A 19,872-nucleotide genomic window follows, 5' to 3' on the forward strand; every position below is an offset into this window, starting at 1 on the left:
TGTATACATTCATGTTCATTTTTTAGTATTTTAGTCATTTATATTTATTTTTTATTTATAATACTATTAAACAATCTAACAACCACAATATCCACAGTCTCCATTTCAGTGTCTCTACTTTAAGGTTAGAGCGTCCCCTAGTGGAGAGAGTGTGTGCTTACCGTACATTATAATGCTAAATCTGTGCAGTAGTGCTAAAAGTCCGGAGTTTACCTCAGGCAAACCAGGCTGCATGTAGAGCTGCTGAAACACTGCGTTCATGTAGCAGGTCGCACCGCCGTTCTTCAGACCCACAAACCCAGAAATAGAGCGACTGTCTACAGGAGGAAGATACTGACGACACACACAAACAAACATTAATTAATGCAAGAACACACTGGAAGTTAAATGAATTGACATTTTCTCCATGATGTATAAAAAGGTGAAGATTGCTCAAAACAAACAGCATGACCTATCAAGTATTTGTACACACAGGAGCTTGAAAGCCTGATTCACACATTTTGTTTTTGTACCTCCTTCTAATGTTATAAATTTGTGGTTATTCTAGATGTGCATGGCATGAGCTTAGTCTTTTGTATAAATTATGCTCAATACATTTCCATATAAGAGCTTTCCAGTCAACCTTCCCTTTAACTCCATTTTCAGGTCTTTTAAATGACTTGACTATTAACTAAAACCAGAAACGGCCAATTAACAAGTGAAAATGTTCACAACTGAAATCTCATGACATAAACTGTTTTTACTGCAGTATATTATTTAAAACAATTGAGAATTCCTCGATAATAAAATAACATACTCAAATGTAATTGATTAATATTTATAAGACATTTTATTTAATTGTTGAATTTTAATAGAAGACATAATGTGTATTATGTGGATTGATCACGTTTTGTAATAAACAGAATAGGATTGAATAATTTTGAATTTATAAATCTGATTGCTCAAAAACTGTGAAAGCTACGCATTTTTAACTTTATTAAAACATTAACAACACATTACAATTACTCTGAAAAGTTTAAGAAGGTTTTCTAAGAAAGTAAATACTAGTCAGTTGCATTTATGTTCACTTTCTGGTGAAAAAGTGGCCATGCAGAGTAAGTGCTTTTTACATTTCAGCTGATCTTACAACTTTTCACAAATTTAGATCAAATTTGATCCAAGTTTTTTTGCCAAAGACATTCATACTGGAGGTGTAACAGTACACAAACTGATGACGGTTTGGGATGTACATCAGTTTTGAATTCAGTTTAGTTCAGTACAGCTTTTTTATTAAACTATGTTTTACCGAACAAATTGTGGCTCTGCCTTTAGATAAATAAGGTTACACTTTATTTCAACGTACAAGTCTTGCTACTAGCTTGCTGCTTATTAATAGTTATTAAGGTAGTAGATTGTGATATTGGGTAGGATTAGGAATGTACTGTAGAATAAGATCTTACATAATATGTACTTCATAATCATAAATAAACAGTCAATATCTTAACCCTTCTGTGCTGTTGGGGATGTTTTCATCCACTCTGGGGTGATTTTGAATCTTAATTTGGCAATAATTTTTCTGTTTCAGTTAGTGGAAGGATTTTTGGTGACAAATCTTATTTTGACACATATTTTGGGAAAATCCTTATTTTTTTTTTTACTTTGCAAATTTACTACCCTTTTGCAATTTTAGGTATGAAAACATCTACTAAATTAAACTGCAATAAAAATGCATCAAATTAATACATTTTTTGCATAAATCTGTTAATCTACCTCAGTCCTGATCAAAACGACTAAAATTACAGGATTTTAACTTAAAATATCAAAAGGCAGCCAGTGTGTAAATACAGTCTTTGTTTTTGTTTACTCCATGTAGTTCTGAGAGCTAAAATGCTAAGGGCGTACTCACAATATGCTATCCGAACTGTGTCCAGGCCCGTTTCCTGGATCGTTTGAAATGTGTGAGTGCTCTGAATCGGGCTCAGACGCGGTTTGCTTGGCTGGCCCTGGCTCGGTTGGAAGAGGTGTGCAAGAGTGCGGTTTACTTGGGCTCACTTGTAGTGTAAGTGCAAAGCGCGCCTCAGTCCGAAACTGAAGACGAGACGTGACTTTTACGGGACTGTTTCATATGGACTTATTAATTATTCTTACTGTTCAATCAACGCAAACTTTTATAGATTATTAAAGACGCAAACCCCTCACTGCCTGTCATCTGCACCTTCAGCAAACCTCTTAATTCGTGCAGCGCGAGAACCTTATGATCGTTTATGAGCGTCAAGAGTGGCTGATCTGTTCGGCTAAATATTTGGCTGCGTGTCACTGCATACTAAATGACTAAACCGATATAACTGAAGAAATCTCCACAGTGCTAAGCGAGAGCGCTTACTGACCAGCGCATCATCAATGACATAAGCATGACTTAAGCCCAAATGTAATTCTAGTGCGGGCCGTCGGGGGAGACGGGAGGGGTCGGGGGAGAGCATGCTGAGGCACGGTTCAAGGCAACTGTACAAAGTGAGAGTACGCCCTAGGTAGGTTTTTTTTTTTTTTTTCCACAAGACTATGTAAAAGGTTAATGCTGCCAACTGATGATCAACAGTCAAAATTACAAATCTGACCTCCTTCCAACAGGGAAACCCACCAACAATCAAAATGCAGGATTATATGCAGTCATGACTTTGCAAATTAAAAAAAATGTAATTATAATAGAAGTCAATGGGGCAAAAACAGCCACAAACAGAAAATTAGGGAGAAAAAAAATAATCTTATGCTGCTGTAATGTATTAGTAATGTTGTTACTAATCTTTCACATGTCCAAGATTGTGTTAAAAAACTGAAAAAAATAAAAATAAAAAATCCAGAACACAACTACCATTGTTATTTAAGTAATTTTGTGTGTGTTTTTCACCAAATCAGTGACATCATTTATGAATTTGGCAATTAAAGAGCTAAAATCCTTTAATTTTTAATACATTTAGTGGTTTTGATCAGTATGGAGGTTGATTAACAGATTCATGCAAACAAATTAAAAAAATATTAATCTGATTTATCTACAGCAGTTTATTTCAGTGAATGTTTTCATTCCTAACATAAAAATTGGTAAATTTGAATGGTGCACAAGGGTAAATAATAGGCTGGTAATGATATGCAAGTTAATAGTGTTCTCATAATAGCATTTATTATTTTTTCAATAATTCATTTTCTTTTCAGCTTAGTCCTTTTATTAATCCGGGGTCGCCACAGTGGAATGGACCACCAACTTATCCAGCACGTTTTTATGCAGCGGATGCCGTTCCAGCCACAACCCATAGCTGGGAATCACACACACACACACACACTCACTCACACTCATACATTAAGGACAATTTAGCCAACCCAATTCACCTGTACCGCGTGTCTTTTAACTGTGGGGTAAACCCAAGCACCCGGAGGAAACCCACGCGAAAGCAGGGAGAACTTGCAAACTCCACACAGAAACGACAACTGACCCAGCCGAGGCTCGAATCAGCGACCTTCTTGCTGTGAGGCGACAGCACTACCTACTGCGCCACTGCGTCACCCCATTATTATTTATAATTATTTTAAAAAAAAAAGACTGTAAGAACACCTTTAATATTTCACCCCTAGTTCATGCAAGATTAACAAATGAGATTTATTGAGGCGGATGAAGAGACTCACGTCAAATTCTTTGCTGAGAGATGGGTCAGACTGATGGTGCATGGACAGCAGCTCTTTAGTGATGAGCTGCAGGTTAGTCAGAGAGCTGTCAGCCAACATGACCAGCACTTCATATGCTGCCAGACGACTACTGACTGTACTGCACCTGAAACACACACAAATACACACACATGACTGCTAAACACAGATTTAGAGACTTAAGTGAGTGGATGAGTGAGTAAAATAGAGAGTAAAAGATTAAAGAATTATTTAAAGTGTATAAATACAAAATGTGTTGATTTCAGAGAAAGCTCAGCAAATATATGAGTACTGAAACATCTACACTTTTGTCAGCACCAGTGTGCATGTTCTCTTACTTGGGGTGAAAGTCATGTATAGATGCTGTAGTGCTAGAGGAGCTGTCACTGTTCAGGATAATTCGAGAGGCTCTAAACAGAAAGTCGTCCAACAGCTGCTGGATCAGGGAAGGACCTGGAGGGGAAAAAAACAAAGAAGGCCTAAACCTTATAGTTTGTGACATCCCAGTAAAACTTTTTCCCATGAAAGAATTATATAGTCAGATAATAATAAAACGTACAATCTGGAAGTGTTTAGGTAAGTGCTTTCAATGTGTGCAATGAATAAATGTACAATGAATAAAGGGTCAAGTTTTGACTTACTAACATACTTTGACTTCAACATTTACAACATAACATAAGTGGAGTGTTGGAAATAATAGCTGCGTCCCAAATGGCACACTATACACTATGCACTCATGCACTATGTACTTATGCACTTACACACTCAACAGGATAGTATATGTATGTAGTGTCGTCCCAAATGGCACACTAATGTTTTTTTACTAAGCGGAAATTCAAACCGTTTCCCTGATGACGTTTGACGGTTGCCAAATCAGTGAAATAAACGACCGAATTATCAGATAATACCTGCCGTGAGTATTGCCGCATTCACCTTGGAAGGCGCTAAAATCACTCTCGTAGGAGAATTTTGCTTTCACCATCCAAAATAAATAAAGTTATTCAACATGTGCGCCCGATAGCTCGCCCCTTCCGCTACATAAGCAAACCTGCGGTCGTTGAGTGCGTGAAGTGTCCATCATTCCACACTTCATTTTAGCGGCTGAATTAGTGCATCATCCGGGTAATTAAAGTGCACTTATTATTTTTAGAGTTTTCAGTGTGAACGCACTACTTAAACTATTTATACTACAAAATGGCGTAGAATAGTGCATAAGTATGCAATTTGGGACGCAGCTAATGTCTTTTTTTTTCATATTTTAAATATTTAGAATTTCAGAGATGCAGTGCATCGGCCGCCATCAGCCTGTCTTTGAGCTGGCCAAAGAAAGGGACGTTCTGCCACAAGATGTTGACAGAGACTGCATTACATGTCCTTAAGTTTCAAACAACAACAGAGCAAATCATTATAAATAAAGTAGTGACATTCTAAGTTGATCTTTGTATTTTGTAGTGCTGTATTTAAACCACAGAAACAGACAGTGTTTACTTTTTTACTAAGTTAATTATTGTTTACTAAGTTAATTATTGTCATGTCCCATTTGCAACAGAGAAATACTGGGAAATCTCTGTAGACTGATGGTATTTTATGTAGTTCAGCCTTAGAATCCTAAAATGTCAGCAAAATGACCTGGTTTGTCATCACTTTAGACATTACGCTAGAGAATCGTTCAAAAAATAGCTCTAAAGTGACGTTTGTGAGCGGCGATGCCGGCTCAGCATCGTGTTGTCTATTGGCCATCAGCGATGGACAATGGCATTGTTTATCGGCCCAACCCTAATGGAGATAAAATATAGTTTTAACTGTAGAAACATTATTATATCTATGAGAAGTACCCACCTGGATGTAGGCACAAGTCTGCATAATTCATTGAGTCATTCATTTTCCTTCAGCTTAGTCTCTTTATTCATTAGGGGTTGCCACAACGGAATGAACTGCCAACTTATCCAGCATATATTTTACGCAGCTGATGCACTTCAAGCTGCAACCCAGCACAGGGAAACACCAATACACACTCATTTACACACATACACTACAACCAATTTAATTTATTCAATTCACCTGTACCGCATGTCTTTGGATTGTGGGGGAAAACGGAGCACCCAGAGGAAAACCACGCCAACCACGGGGAGAACATGCAAACTGCACACAAAAGGTCAACTGGCCCAGCCAAGACTCGAACCAGCAACCTTCTTGCTGAGAGGTGACAGTGCTAAACACTGAGCCATTGAGCCAACCTCATTTTCAATTTGTTTCAGTTCTTTTGAATGAAAGTTCCCCAAACTGGAAATGCAACCCATATTTTAAAATTCTCTCTAAAAATAGAGGATTGCTTTTTTGACTCTCAGTGTCTCCCTAGCAATTATCATCTTTGATATTTTATCTTAATAAAGATCAGAAAATAATGTGATACAAGTCCTCAGTTGATATCAATATCCAGCAGTTAGGATAAAAGAAAAATGTCTGACCGAACTGTTCTTTCTCAGTGCCACAGAGGGACAGCAGGGTTTTGATGAGGCGCAGGTGTCCGGCCAGCAGGATGTTGTCAGCCTCACTGGTCTCCAGCTCGGTAGTCCAGGTGGGCTCGAAATTATCTAGCCAGCTGATCTCGTCCTCCAGCATCGCCGCTGGCCCGATCTGAAGCTGCTCCATTTCTGAGGCTGAAAAAACCCCCAAATTTTTGTACATATTATTTTGTAATCCAGTTACAGCACATATAATAAGAGCACATATTTGCATATTCATCTAAAATTTTTTATTTTTAATCTTTTTATAGCAAAAATTTTTTTTTAATAATTTTTAAGCAGCAATCCTGAATATTAGAATGATTTCTGACAGTGGAGCAGGGTTCATATACATTTTTACTTAATTTAAGCAATTTCCTGAGATTGCACAAATAAATACAAGCTGCAACCATGAAAGATAACGTAACATTATATGATTTGATGCATCCCCGCAAAAAATATACATCCGTTGTTAAATATATTAAATTATAACACTTATTTTGCTACTCTAAGTTAAAATTAATGCAGTCGTGATGACGAGAAAGCTTTTAACATTAACATAACATAATTTAATTATATCTAATTTTATAAAGTTGAAGTTAGAATTGTTAGCCCCTCCTGAATTATTCGCCCTCCTGTTTATTTTTTTCCCTGTTTTCTGTTTAACTAAGAGATTTTTTCTGCACATTTATAAACATACTAATTTTAATAACTCATTTCTAATAACTGATTTATTTTCTCTTTGCCATGATGACAGTAAATAATATTTTACTAGATATTTTTTAAGACACTTCTATACAGCTTAAAGTGACATTTCAAGGCTAAACTAGGTTAATTAGGTTAACTATTCAGGACAGGGTAATTAGGCAAGTCATCGTATAACGATGGTTTGTTCTGTAGACTATCGGACAAAAAAAAACAAATTTGCCTAAAGGGGCTAATAATATTGACCTTAAAATGATGTTTAAAAAATTAAAAACTGTTTTTATTCTAAGAAAATAAAACAAATAAGACTTTCTCCAAAAAAAAAAATAAAATAAAAAATTATTAGACATACTGTAAAATTTATTTGCTCTGTTAAACATCATTTGGGAAATATTAAAAAAATAAAAAATAAATCAAAGGGGGGCTAATAATTCTGACTTCAACTGTATTTATTCCCAGAGGAGAAAAAAAAGTACTGTATAAGGCAGACACTGAGCATAAAACAAACAATAATACAGTAGAAACCACAGAGTTGTTGAAACTTAAATGAAAAAAGTTGACCAAGTTAAATATTTGTCTGCATTTTGTAACAAAAACTGTTTTTTTAAATTCCCGGTCATGCTGTAGAAAGAGTTGAAGATTTTAAAACCAATTTTAAGAACGCAATTTTGGAATGACTGTAAATTCAAATAAAAGAAAGAGGCAAAAAATCCATCTTATTTGTGAGATTAATGCTATATATATTATATATTTATTGTGAAAATAAGGCAGAACACTCACTTGTCAGGTCATCCAGCAGTTGGCATCTCAGGTCAAAATACTCTGTGCATTGTGAAAGCAACCTGAAAAAAATGACCAACAGTTCACTACTAAGTGTTCACCTCACAACCTTTCCACACAATATCTTAACTATTTGTGAACCTGCTATGAAAAACATTAGTTAATTAAGATTGAATTTGGTCTACATTTGTCATTACACATAAGTTATATATTTTTAGTTCAAAATACCTTAAAAAAGTGCATTTCTTTAAGAATAGATCAATGAATTTATTCAAGAATTACATAATTAAGGACAAAACACCAAAGATGTACTAATGTTGCCCTGGAACTATTTTTACTACAAAAACGGACAATATTGTCTCTAAAATGCAACATATTGTTGCTGAACTGCTGTATAAATGTAATACTACATTTATTGCTCTCACTTGTGTGCTGATATTTGAGAAAATGGAACTATTTCACAAGATGAATTATAGAGCAATTCTATCTGCATTCACACAGGCTCCATCAAACAGTAAATGCATTTCAATGCTCCAAACTCTCATGTTTGAGCTTGCTTTTCGCAAAGTGATTGCCAGCTTTAGCCAGCTCACACATCAAGATCTATTATAATATCAGGGCTTGTTCACACAAAACATGATTTAATTTTTTTTTCTTTTAAAATTTAAATGCCCTACTTTTCCATTGCTTTTATGTCAACATATGCTTAATGGATGAGTTTGACAATTACGATGGTGTCTCGTAGTAATGACTGCTCTTGAAACACAGCTTCATGAAGGTTCAAAAGCTTAGCCAATCTTTAGTTTAGAATCAGTGGTTTTAGAGTTTGTATTAGAGAATGACATTTTTTCGTGAATCCCACGGGTCACAGGATTCCTGTGGGATTTCCACGGGATGAAAGTCATCTTTGCTTTTAATCAAGGGATTGGGACGGTGCAGGATAAAATCATTAATGGGAGCAGACGGGAGTGGGAATCAACCAATAGGTATATGACAAAAAAAACTGCACAGCCATTTTGTAGTTTTATTTTAATACGATTACAACGTACAGCAATTGAAAATGAACTACACGACCCAGAAGCCATCAGTGCTGGAGGGAGCTATCACCCACAGAGAATGTGGTGAAAAAATTATTTGAAGCGTAAAGTCAGAGGTAATGACATGTCCATTAAAGAAATAGAACTAGTCAGGATGTCAGGAATATTCAAGTCCATGTGAGTAAACTGGTCGATGATAGCACGCCGTATGCTGCTTGTAAAACATGCTTAATCTTGTTCAAGTACACCAGTGATTCAGGGACAAGCGGTCTGAAAAGGCACACTTGAGTCTCATCTGATTGACAAAATTGCTGGCAACCGTCATACTGTAGGTTCAGTGTTTGTTGGCATACATACATACTGCTTTTTTGACTACTTTTTTTAAAACGTGTAAAGTTTAAACGTTTGAATTGTGCATGCTGCATTTCTCTCATTATGCAAGCGCATAGTGGATGAATATTGTTAACATGTTAATTACCAAAAAAAACTTCAAAAAATGAGTAAAATGCAGCTTAGTGTGAGCTGTGTACTGTTTTTCTTTTTAATTACTGTAACTGATCACCAGAAAATCTAAAAACAGAGACTCAGCAGCAGATAAAATCAAATTCTATGTTCTAAGTCTAAAAGTAGAAAATATAAATATTGGTACAGGAGCGGGAGTCTTTTTAAACAGGAGCGGGAGTAATTTTACTAGCAGCGGGTTGGAACAGGATTATTTTTTAAACTTTGGTCTGGGAGTGGGACGAGACAGGGTGTCTTTCTGTGGGATTGGGATGGAAAAGAAGTGAAAATCCCGTCCCGTGTCATCTTCTAGTGCAGTGGTTCTCAAACTGTGGTACGTGTACCACTTGTGGTACGCAGGCTTTCTTCTAGTGATACGCAGAGGAATCGCTAAATAATTAAAGTAAAAAAATAAACACGCTTTTAACCCTTTAACACGTATGCTAACACCGATGTGAACAGTCAATTGATTTTAAAAGGCTAAACCTTTTATTTTATTTTCATTTTTCTAATGTATTCTATCATTTGAAGCTAATTTCCTCCCCATATTTGTAACGATTGTTGGGGGCGTATCCCGTATTTATATATATGCCAATGTTGACAGGTATAGTTTAATCATCTGCTTTTCTGGCACACAAAGCCTAACGCACAGTAAGCAAATCTAATTTCTAATTTAAATATGTAAATCCAATTTGTATATTTAAATTACATGTTAATGCTTAGATTTCAAAGATATGAAAAAAAGTCATATATACCTGCGACCTATATTTCAAAATTTATCAAAAAGAGTTTATATATGAATATGAAGACATATAGCCTATATTTATGAGGTCCAAGAAACATTTCCAGGTTTTGATGAATAGGCTACTTTATGATAATATTTTACATTTATTTATGTTTTCTTTTTACATTTTAAGAACATTGCTATTTTTTATTTACTTTTAAAAGCACATTTAATTTAAATGTTGACGTTTTATTTATTTTTTACCTGTCAGCACAGTACAGTGTTAATGTTTAAACAATTTATTTTGGTTAAAGTGGCTGACAATAATAAATACATTGAACTGTGCAGAGCTTTAGCTGCTTAATTAGGCCTACTACGCTACTGATTGGCCCCCAAGTGGCCAATCGCTGAACATGATTAACAGTTTTTATGTAATCTTGAATCAGTTTAACGAGTTTGTAAATTTTTTCTTTTGCTTTTAATGTTATAAAACAGTGAAGATTTTAGAATGGAAGGTGTGTGACAAGCTGGGAATCGAACTGGGGTCACCGTGAACACTGTAGTGCCATGTGTCGACAGACTAACCACTGGGCTATTGGCGCCAACAAGTTAGTAGACGTTTTAATGTGATATTTGCCAACTGAGAAAAAATAATAGTTCATGGTCTCTTGTTGGTCTGTTTAGGAGAATCCACAATGGAACAAACTGTCTGTAAGCCTTGACGATTTTTAAAAGAACACATAATATGCAGACAATAATTTTAGATAACCAGCAAAGTGCATTTATAGGTTATTTACCTTATGCTTGACATACATTCGCTTCCATAATTTTTAGATTTTAAAACGGCTAGTTATACTGCAAGCTTATATATTTTTTTTAATTTCCCATAGGCAACTGAATCAAAAGGTTCTAAAACAATCATAAAAACAAGTGCATTTCCACATTGAAGAATAAGGTCAATACTTTCAATTTAAAGTTCACAATATGTTTAAAAAAGTCAATACAAATGCATATTTTGCCTGATTTTTTGTTGCATTTACACGGTTTTGACCACCAGGTGTCACTAGCAAATGGTGTTTCGAATGCTTTGTTTCTCCTAAGACTAGAATCTTGTGTCTTTTGCAAGGCATTGCACATGAGCGCCTCATTCTTAAGATGCTGTGTCAAGTTAAAAAGAATTTCAACAATACACCCAGCATCACTCATTAATGTCAGTTTCACAGCAGTGGGCCAATCAGAAGAATTCAAGAGGAGGGACAAGCGTCGCATGTTTCTGTTTACAAGCACTCATAGGAACCATATCCAGATACCGTTACATTCTTTGCTGCACTTTTATGGTATATTTCTCACTTCTTTAGACACAACAACGTGTTCTGTGTGAGTGACTTCATTATGAGGACAACTAATATAAATAGTGTGTCTGACCTTTGGTTAACGCCCCTCATGATGCTGGTGGGCGACCAGAGAGGAAGTTGTGCTGTCAGGACCACCTTCAGCAGGAAGAGGTTGGGCTTTTGGAGGTCCGGGTACGCTGAAGTGTCCGACTGACTGAGTGTGTAGAGCTGATCACACGCCACACGCCGGATCTGTTCAGGAGAAAGAGTTGAAGACACACACTTAAAGGGATAATTCACCAAAATTGGAAAATGTTTTCACCCAAAAAAGTTTTTAAATTTCAATAAACTTTTTTTTGTTAAACAACCAAAGAAATATTTGACTTTCATCATAGGAAAACAAATACTATAGAAGTCAAAGGCTACCAGTTTTGTCAACAGAATGTAGTTCAACAGAAGAAACTCAAACAGGCTTTGTACAAGTGGAGGGTGAGTAATTGATGATGGTATTTTCATTTTAGGGTGAACTATCCCTTTTATAACATGTGTTTAAGTGTAACAGCCACTGACCTCCCCACTCGGCGAGCCCAGCAGAATATCAATGATGAAATCATTCACAGACAGCAGAGAGTAAAATGAACCTTGGAAAAAAAAACATGCAAAGAAATTGTGAGTTTAACTTTTTGCTGACTTTATCTCGCGTACTAGTAGAGTTGCACAATTCTGAATGAATTAAGAATCAAGATTTTTTTTATTTACACCAGAGAATGCTTTAAAGGTCCCGAGAAGTGCTTTAAAATGTGCATTTTTTATTCGATGTTTGACGTAATCTCAACTGAAAAATGGATGTTATATAGGATTTATATTTTCGAAACACAAATGATGTCACTGTTTTAGAGCATGCTAGCTTAAAATTAACAGACTGAAACGAACTAAATTTCAAAAGGACCTTTAACACTAGAATTACCAGAATTCTATAACTACTAAAATTGTCATTGTGACCACTACACCGAAAACTGGATCGAACTAAATTTTTGTGATGTTATATTTACATTTAAAGCTTCTTATGAGATTTTAAAATTAAGCTTTCAACGTCTTTCATCATATTTTTTAAAAAAAATTTACCGTAAAAAAAATTAAGCTTTGAACGTGTCATATTATTTTATAAAAAAAAAAAATTTTTTTGTAATATAGCATATAATTGTGTGTACAAGACCACCACAGAAGTTGCATACCTCACTTTGTCAAGCAGGAGAGCAAAGAGAAAATGTTGTTTTTAAAAGTTTAAAAGACATGTCGAAGGTAAAGTTATGTTGTTGCTATTGGTAAGTTATGTTTTTTGTTAGCAGAACATCGCGAGGCAATTTTCAAAAGCACACAAAAAATGGATGCTAAAATGTATCCGGTCATTTTTCCCGGAATGATTGTTCAAGGTAGAAATACTCTTTAATGTTTTGTCATATTAATAAAATAATGCTACATTGTTAGATTAAGAACAAGTGAGAGTACTTAAGCTATATGGGTTTTATTTGGACAAAATTATTTAACCCATGTGTGCTGTTGGGGATGTTTTCATTTACTCTAGGGTGATTTTAAGACTTAATTTGGCCATATCTTTTTCTGTGTTTCATCAAATTTTTTATGACAACTTTTTTTTGGGGGAAAATTCTTTACAAATTTTAAACAATTCAACAGAGAAAACCAGCAACAACATACTGCATAATAATATGCTGCCATGTCTTTGCAATCAAAAAATGTCATTATAATGTGGGGTAGTAAATTTGAAGAGTACACAAGGGTTAAATTACAAACTTTTTAAAGAGTCTAATTGACTGCTTCTGTAGTTCTACTGTTAACCTCAATTTGAAGCATCAATTCACTTTTAAATAGTGTTTATTACCCAGTACTTCACTGATAATCTGAATATTTGTAACAATAAAATAATGATAAAGCTTAAAAAAAAACTGAAAATATTTCAACTATAGCCAACATAGTTCCAACCTGCACTCTTTCTGGCAAACACAGATCTGAATATACTGCTGAGATTTAATCAACATCGTGATCTTTCAGATCTCTTTTCAGATCTCTGGGTGTTTAAATCACAATCTTCCACTAATTAATTGTGCAGCTCTAGACATGAGCATGTTTTTTTTTCTTCTTACATAGCTGTTGGGAGCGTAGCTGGAGGCATGTGACGAGTAAAGAGAGTGCTTCTCGTGCGATGATGGTGTCTTTAATGGACACAAACAGCTGTTTGACACATATGCCAGCCTGCAGTGTGGTCACCTCACCCTCACTGCTGGAACTGCAGTTACTTCCTAAAACATACATGCAAACCGGAAAAAAAAACATGATTAGCAAGGCTGGGCATATCAGTTAATGTCATTCTGCAGTAGTTGCCTTCACCTCTACCAATTGTAATATAACATTATTATTGAGTGCATTTTAGCTGGCTTCAGAATGCTGTGTGCATACAGTATGACCTATTATGTATATTAGCCAGGGTTGTATTTATTTGATAAAAAAATACATCCATCATAGTAAAATTACAGTTTTATGGGGTGAACTGTTTTATGATTTCTGGACAGTCTAACAGTATTCAAGTACAAAACATAAATACTCAAAAAAAAAAAAAGAAAAAGAAAAAAAAAACCCTTGCATAAATTAAACATTTGTCTTCATTGCATAAATTAAGTACAATTATTCTTACTTAAAACTACAAACATATTTTCTACGTTTCTATTTCTACCTAATACCAAACTTGATCTCTACCTTACTATTACTAAGATGCAAATTGGTAGCAGCAAAAGTCATAGTTACTGTTTTTTTTTGTTTTTTAATGGCATGAATTAAACATTAAAATAAAGTGAGAAAAAAATCCATTGTCAATCAATCTAGCAGTGTGACTCTTAAGTGCTGTACTGTATGATGTCGATGAAATGTTCTGCACCATCAAAGGCAGGACTTGAAGTTGGACTTCTGGACACACTAAAGGAAGTCAGAAAGTATGCCGCTGTAGAGTGCCATTACGGAATAAATAAATAAAGATCAAGTGGTTTTGATCTTTGGTTTCATTCTATAATACTGGACTTATTTTTCTAAGGTTTGGAAGTTTTGAGAGTGTTTAAACAAGAGAGAAAACTGTGAAAATGTTAATACCCGTTTAAGAAAAGAGTATAAAGTGTGTAGAGAGGGGTTTTACAGCCTTAAAACATCTATAATAATTGTTAAAAATAAAGCTTAGTACTTTGCGGATTTCTACTATTGAGAGTTATTTTTAGAACATAACTCCTGCGATAAACAAGGCACCACTTTACACGAACATAAATTCAAAACTATACAAAACAAAAATATTGACATAGATATTTTAATCTATATATAAAATGTAATATATACATATACATTTTATATCTAAATATAAATAAACATTTTATCGAATGTACGTATGTTGAAGCATACACTTGTTTAAACTTCTTATTTAAAATGAGTCAAAACAACAATTCTAAAGATTTTTTTGGAGAAAGCTGTTTTACGTTCAATTCATTTAAAATTGTAAGCTTAATTAATCAAGGTTAACTTTTAGGACAACTGTTAGGACAACATGGAATTGTGTGGAACCCAGAACTTTTTTACAGTGTACACGCATACAGTAGTCTACATTTGAAGTGGATCAAAAAAGTTGATGAAAATAGTCTAAAACAATTGCAAAACACCCATTCTTGTCTTGAGACAATGTTGAAAATCTTTTTTGATCCACTTCAAATGTTGACTACTGTACACGTAAAAACAAACTTTCCTTTTGTATGCCATTATTCATTGCCCAAGGTGTTACCTGTGCTGCTGACTCTGCTGCGGACGCCCAGCGGAAGAAGAGAGTTGGTCGTCTCCCTGATTGGCTGACTGCTGCCAACCAAGTCCAATCGGCCCGCAGCTGCTGCCCAGGTGAGTCTCATGAAACACGCAACTGTAGATGTGAAGTCTCCTACCTCCATTGTCTGAAAAGACCAATCAGACAAGTCAGAACAATTCTCTAAAAAAGCAATGCAGCATTAGAAACGTTCACACACCTGTATGGCAACACGAGCGGCTGGGATGATTTCTTCCACTCTAATGGAGGATCTGTCAGACACGGACACCTGCCGGTAGGAGGACTTTTCTGGAGTTCCACAGACGGAGAGCTGACGGCCGCTCTGACGGCCAGCGTTACGAAACGGCCGAGAGGACAGAGTGTCATCCTTGCTTAACTCCTCGTCCAGGATACTAGGCATAGCCTGCCCTACCAGTAAAAACCTGCAGGAGTAGATCCAATGTTAAAACCCAAATTACCCAACATAAAAGCCTTCTCAATATTTACCTACAGCAACTGATGAATCACAAATAAGTGCTTGTGTTACAAATAAGTGTCATAATTATGACTATGTATTAAAGGGGTGGTTTGTACTGTTCTCTAAGGTTCAGTTATTACAACATGTCTACTTACTATTACTCACCATATATCCACTCATTTTATAATAAAAGCATAATAATTTAGAAGAAACAGAATATTCTCTTTTCTGCTTTGGCCTATGACTAGGCTTAAATATTCATAGAGTGATTGCCTAACTATTTGCATATTTAAATTTGTAAAACCATTGCCTCGAAGATTAAGGCCCAATCCCAATTCTGCACAAAAAAAAAAAAAAAAAAAAAAAAACCTCTGTATTCCTGCAACTGCAATGCTTACACAAATACTTTTTGAAAAATTTTCTGCAACGATATTTAACTCATGAATATGTTTTACATTTATTTTAAACCTTCTTGTATAATTTATGTCCAATTTCTGTATGGCATGGCCATTGAAAATACAATGTTCCTTAACCAGATGGTTTTTCAAGTTACTTATAAAGAGAATGCTACTTCATTCATGCTGTTGTAATGTTTTAAAGGGCGCATAGGTTACACCTTTTTTCATATTTAATATAAGTCTATTGTGTTCCCAGAAAGTGTCTGTAAACATTCAGCTCAAAACACACAGCAGATTATTTATTATAGCTGTTTGAAGTGTCTGTATTATAGCTGGGAAAAGGTTGTTGCTGTTTTTTTCCACTGGGCCTTTAAGGCTAGTCATCTCTGCCCACCGTTTCCATGTGCCTGTCAGCAGAATGCCTCAATCGCCGCCCTCGGCTGCCTCAGGAAGCAGATCTCACGTAACGTTTGTGAGAAATACTACAGTAAGAACTTTACCAATCAGTATTTGATGCATTTTTTGTGGAGTTGCAACAATGAGTTCATGCACACACACAGCGAGGACAAACACACACACACACACATAGTGCAGACACATACACAAACATAGCGCAGACACACACACACACAGAGAGAGACAGAGAGAGAGACACACGGCTGTGCTGATGAAGTGAATCTGAGGTGAATCGCTGTACTTCATTACACACGTGCACTGTTTTGAAACATGTTAAACTTGTAAAACTCACTCTTGATCACGTTTGATGATGATTGATGATCCTAGCAAACTGAACAGACCTTTTATTCCTGGTTGCTTTGCGCTCGTCCTGTCTTGTTGATATGATTATATGCGTTACTACGGAGACATGTTAATGCACGCAGCTGTCAATCAATATTGGTGGGTGGGGGACCGCACTCCAACGTCAAGTTGCGGTCGATCTGAAAACCGCTCTTATTGGTCCACTGTTTTTATGTTGTTAAATTTCTGGGTGTGTTTATTTCACCCCAATATGACATAATGCACACTATACTAACACAAATGTCTGTCCAAACAGCTTTAAAAGTAGATTTTTCACCATAGGTGCCCTTTAAATCGTGAATCGATAAACTTTATCAAAAAAACCTAGATTTTTTTTCCGATCACCCAGTCCTACATGTCGGCATTGTCTTCTGAGGCGCAAGTCATTTATTAAATAAAGAAAAGATTCACACAGCTTCTACGTCAATACATTTTGTTTTTTTCTGTGAATTTTTGGTGCCAGTTTATTAGGAAGTGACGATTTTGTTCTCTTTGACTTATATGCTGGAAACGCTGCTTTAATCGCTTGTCTTTTATGCTTTTATATTCCAGTTTTGTGCATAAATTTAATTTTGCATCTTTGGATGGAAACATAGCTACTGTGACAAATGGAGTTCAATACAATAAATTCTTAGACCAACAAGAAATTTATTTTTATTTTTTATTTATAGAAATTTGTTTTTATAATATCATAATGACAACTTTCATTCATTCATTTTCTTGTTGGCTTAGTCCCTTTATTAATCCAGGGTCGCCACAGCGGAATGAACCGCCAACTTATCCAGCAAGTTTTTACGCAGCGGATGCCCTTCCAGCCGCAACCCATCTCTGGGAAACCCACACATTCACACACACACTCATACACTATTCACTATTCTACACCAATTCACCTGTACCACTTGTCTTTAGACTGTGAGGGAAACCGGAGCACGTGGAGGAAACCCACGCGAAGGCAGGGAGAACATGCAAACTTCACACAGAAACGCCAACTAAGCCAAGGTTCGAACCAGCGACCCAGCGACCTTCTTGCTGTGAGGCGACAGTACTACCTACTGCGCCACTGCCTCGCCATAATGACAACTTATATGCCAAAAATCTATTAAAAATTTGTTTCTTATCTCATGACCCATTTCTTTTGCACAAACATGAAATTTTACACACTTTTACACACATTTGCTCATCCTCAATAAGTTCCAAATCTTCATAAGTTTCATTTTTGTTGTTGTTGAACACAAAAGAAAACTGAAATCTGGTAACCATTGACATCCATAGTTGGAAAAACAAATGAAAGTTGATGATTAAAGATTTGCAGCTTTCTTTAAAATATATTCAAATGAAGTCAAATGATGACAGATTTCAGTTTTAGGTGAACTATCCCTTTAAAGCAATATCATTAACTTGCTTGCCATGAGGAGCAGAGGGGAAGAAAAGAGAACAATACAAACTAAAATAAATAAACAGAGAAAAAGAAGACAGTCAGACTGATAAATGAGAGCGCACCTGGCCAGCTGCAGGCAGATGGAATAGACTCCCTGTCTGGTCTCGTAGTCCACCTCAGACGGGATGGAGTCTCTCTGCATGACGTTAACCACCAGACTGAGACACAGAGAGGTATAATTAATGATTCAGACATACAGACACATTAATACTGCAGAATTATCAACATAAGGAGATTACGTAGGGGAAAAAAGGCAGATGTTACCTGAGACCCCCTGCTTTGAGGAAGTTCTCACAGAAAGATTTGACACTGGTCTTGGCCATTTCATCATCAGATGTGGGCATCAGCTTGGAGCTCAAAACCTGAGAGAAAAGATGTGTGTTAAAAATTCAGTTTAAAAATAAAACAGATAAATCTGATGATTTTAAAATCTGGTAGCTTTCTTGATGTTTTATTAAAACAAATGTACACCAAAACAAATAGAAAAAAAAAAAAAAAAAACGCCTTAAAATAAAATGTAAAGCTAGGGCTGGGCGATTTAGCCTACAATCAAAAGAAAATCTCGATTATCTGTACATTTTGACTCTATTGCAATTAATTGACGATTATTTTATTTATTTATTTATTCATTCATTTGCTTACTTATTTATTTATTTTTTACCCTCATAGTTCACTGACAGGTTTTGTATTTTGTACAGTAAATATGCTTACATATTACAAGAGAAAGTTTTTTTAATGAAGGGTGCAGAACTTGATTTTAAAATAATTGAAGGAAACACACACTACCCATTACCTACTCTACTACCTTTGATTATTTATTGAACATCAACAACTTAAATTAAAACACACAAAAAACAACAAAATAAATAACTGAAAATAAGTAACTTGCACTTTTAGAAACGAAATAAACAATTTTCAATGCTTTTCAAATTAAAAGTTGAAAAAAAGGAGCATCTCTTCTAATTAAAATAACTCTTGAAAATAACATTTTAAACAGTGCAGTTTTTGCATCTTCTGTAAGCAAATATTTTCATGTCAATAGTCATTTTAATGTAAAAGCAAATATGTCGTCTCAAGGCATCTCTGGCGCAGCTTCCAATCATCGTCAATGTAATGTGAAGTACAGTTTAAGTCCATTGTCATACTTAACCCGAGATCAGATGTGGTTGCAAAGAGGCTGCAGAAGTATAAAACAGAGTGGGGTCACATGACTCCACACACGGTAAGCATGGTAACCTATCACTTAAAGAAGCCTCAAGAACACTAAAACTGTATTTCTTTGATTAAAAATAAAGTAAAACTGTAATATTAGTAAAACGTCAGTACAATTTGAAACAGCTTTTATCTTTTTGTATTTTAATATATTTTAAAATGCATCCTACTGATGGCAAACCACAATTTTTAGCATCATTACCCCAAGTCTTCAGTGTCAAAATCCTTAAAAAATCATCCTGTCGGCGCCAATAGCCTAGTGGTTAGCATGTCGACACATAGCATCGTAGATGCTCAAGTTGACGCGAGTTCGATTCCCTGCTCGAGGTCTTTTGCCGATCCTTTCCCTATCTCGGCTCCCCACACTTTCCTGCCTGTAAATCTGTACTGTCCTATACCATACCAGACTCCTATTCTATATATTTTTATAAACATAATTTTCTG

The 19,872-nt window shown here is 35.5% G+C and overlaps 1 protein-coding gene across 5 annotated transcripts in view; it reads right to left on the bottom strand.

Moving 5' to 3' along the window:
* Positions 1-19,872, bottom strand: part of usp24 (ubiquitin specific peptidase 24) — a 150,281-nt gene that overhangs the window by 31,905 nt on the left and 98,504 nt on the right. For all 5 annotated transcript variants that reach the window (XR_015518055.1, XM_087297922.1, XM_087297921.1 and 2 more), the window contains 12 exons: positions 18,481-18,578; positions 18,279-18,374; positions 15,325-15,547; positions 15,090-15,252; positions 13,420-13,575; positions 11,828-11,898; positions 11,349-11,509; positions 7,662-7,723; positions 6,141-6,332; positions 4,011-4,125; positions 3,655-3,799; positions 214-333 (listed from right to left, as the gene is read on the bottom strand). Coding sequence is in view for 4 of the 5 variants with exons in the window: in XM_087297922.1 (XP_087154048.1) it covers positions 214-333; positions 3,655-3,799; positions 4,011-4,125; positions 6,141-6,332; positions 7,662-7,723; positions 11,349-11,509; positions 11,828-11,898; positions 13,420-13,575; positions 15,090-15,252; positions 15,325-15,547; positions 18,279-18,374; positions 18,481-18,578 (1,602 nt within the window). In the remaining variant the exon portion in view is untranslated. The remainder of the gene's footprint in view (positions 1-213; positions 334-3,654; positions 3,800-4,010; positions 4,126-6,140; positions 6,333-7,661; positions 7,724-11,348; positions 11,510-11,827; positions 11,899-13,419; positions 13,576-15,089; positions 15,253-15,324; positions 15,548-18,278; positions 18,375-18,480; positions 18,579-19,872) is intronic.

Source organism: Danio rerio, chromosome 20 (genome assembly GCF_052040795.2).
Source record: "Danio rerio strain M-AB ecotype USA chromosome 20, GRCz13ab, whole genome shotgun sequence".
Taxonomy (NCBI): domain Eukaryota; kingdom Metazoa; phylum Chordata; class Actinopteri; order Cypriniformes; family Danionidae; genus Danio; species Danio rerio.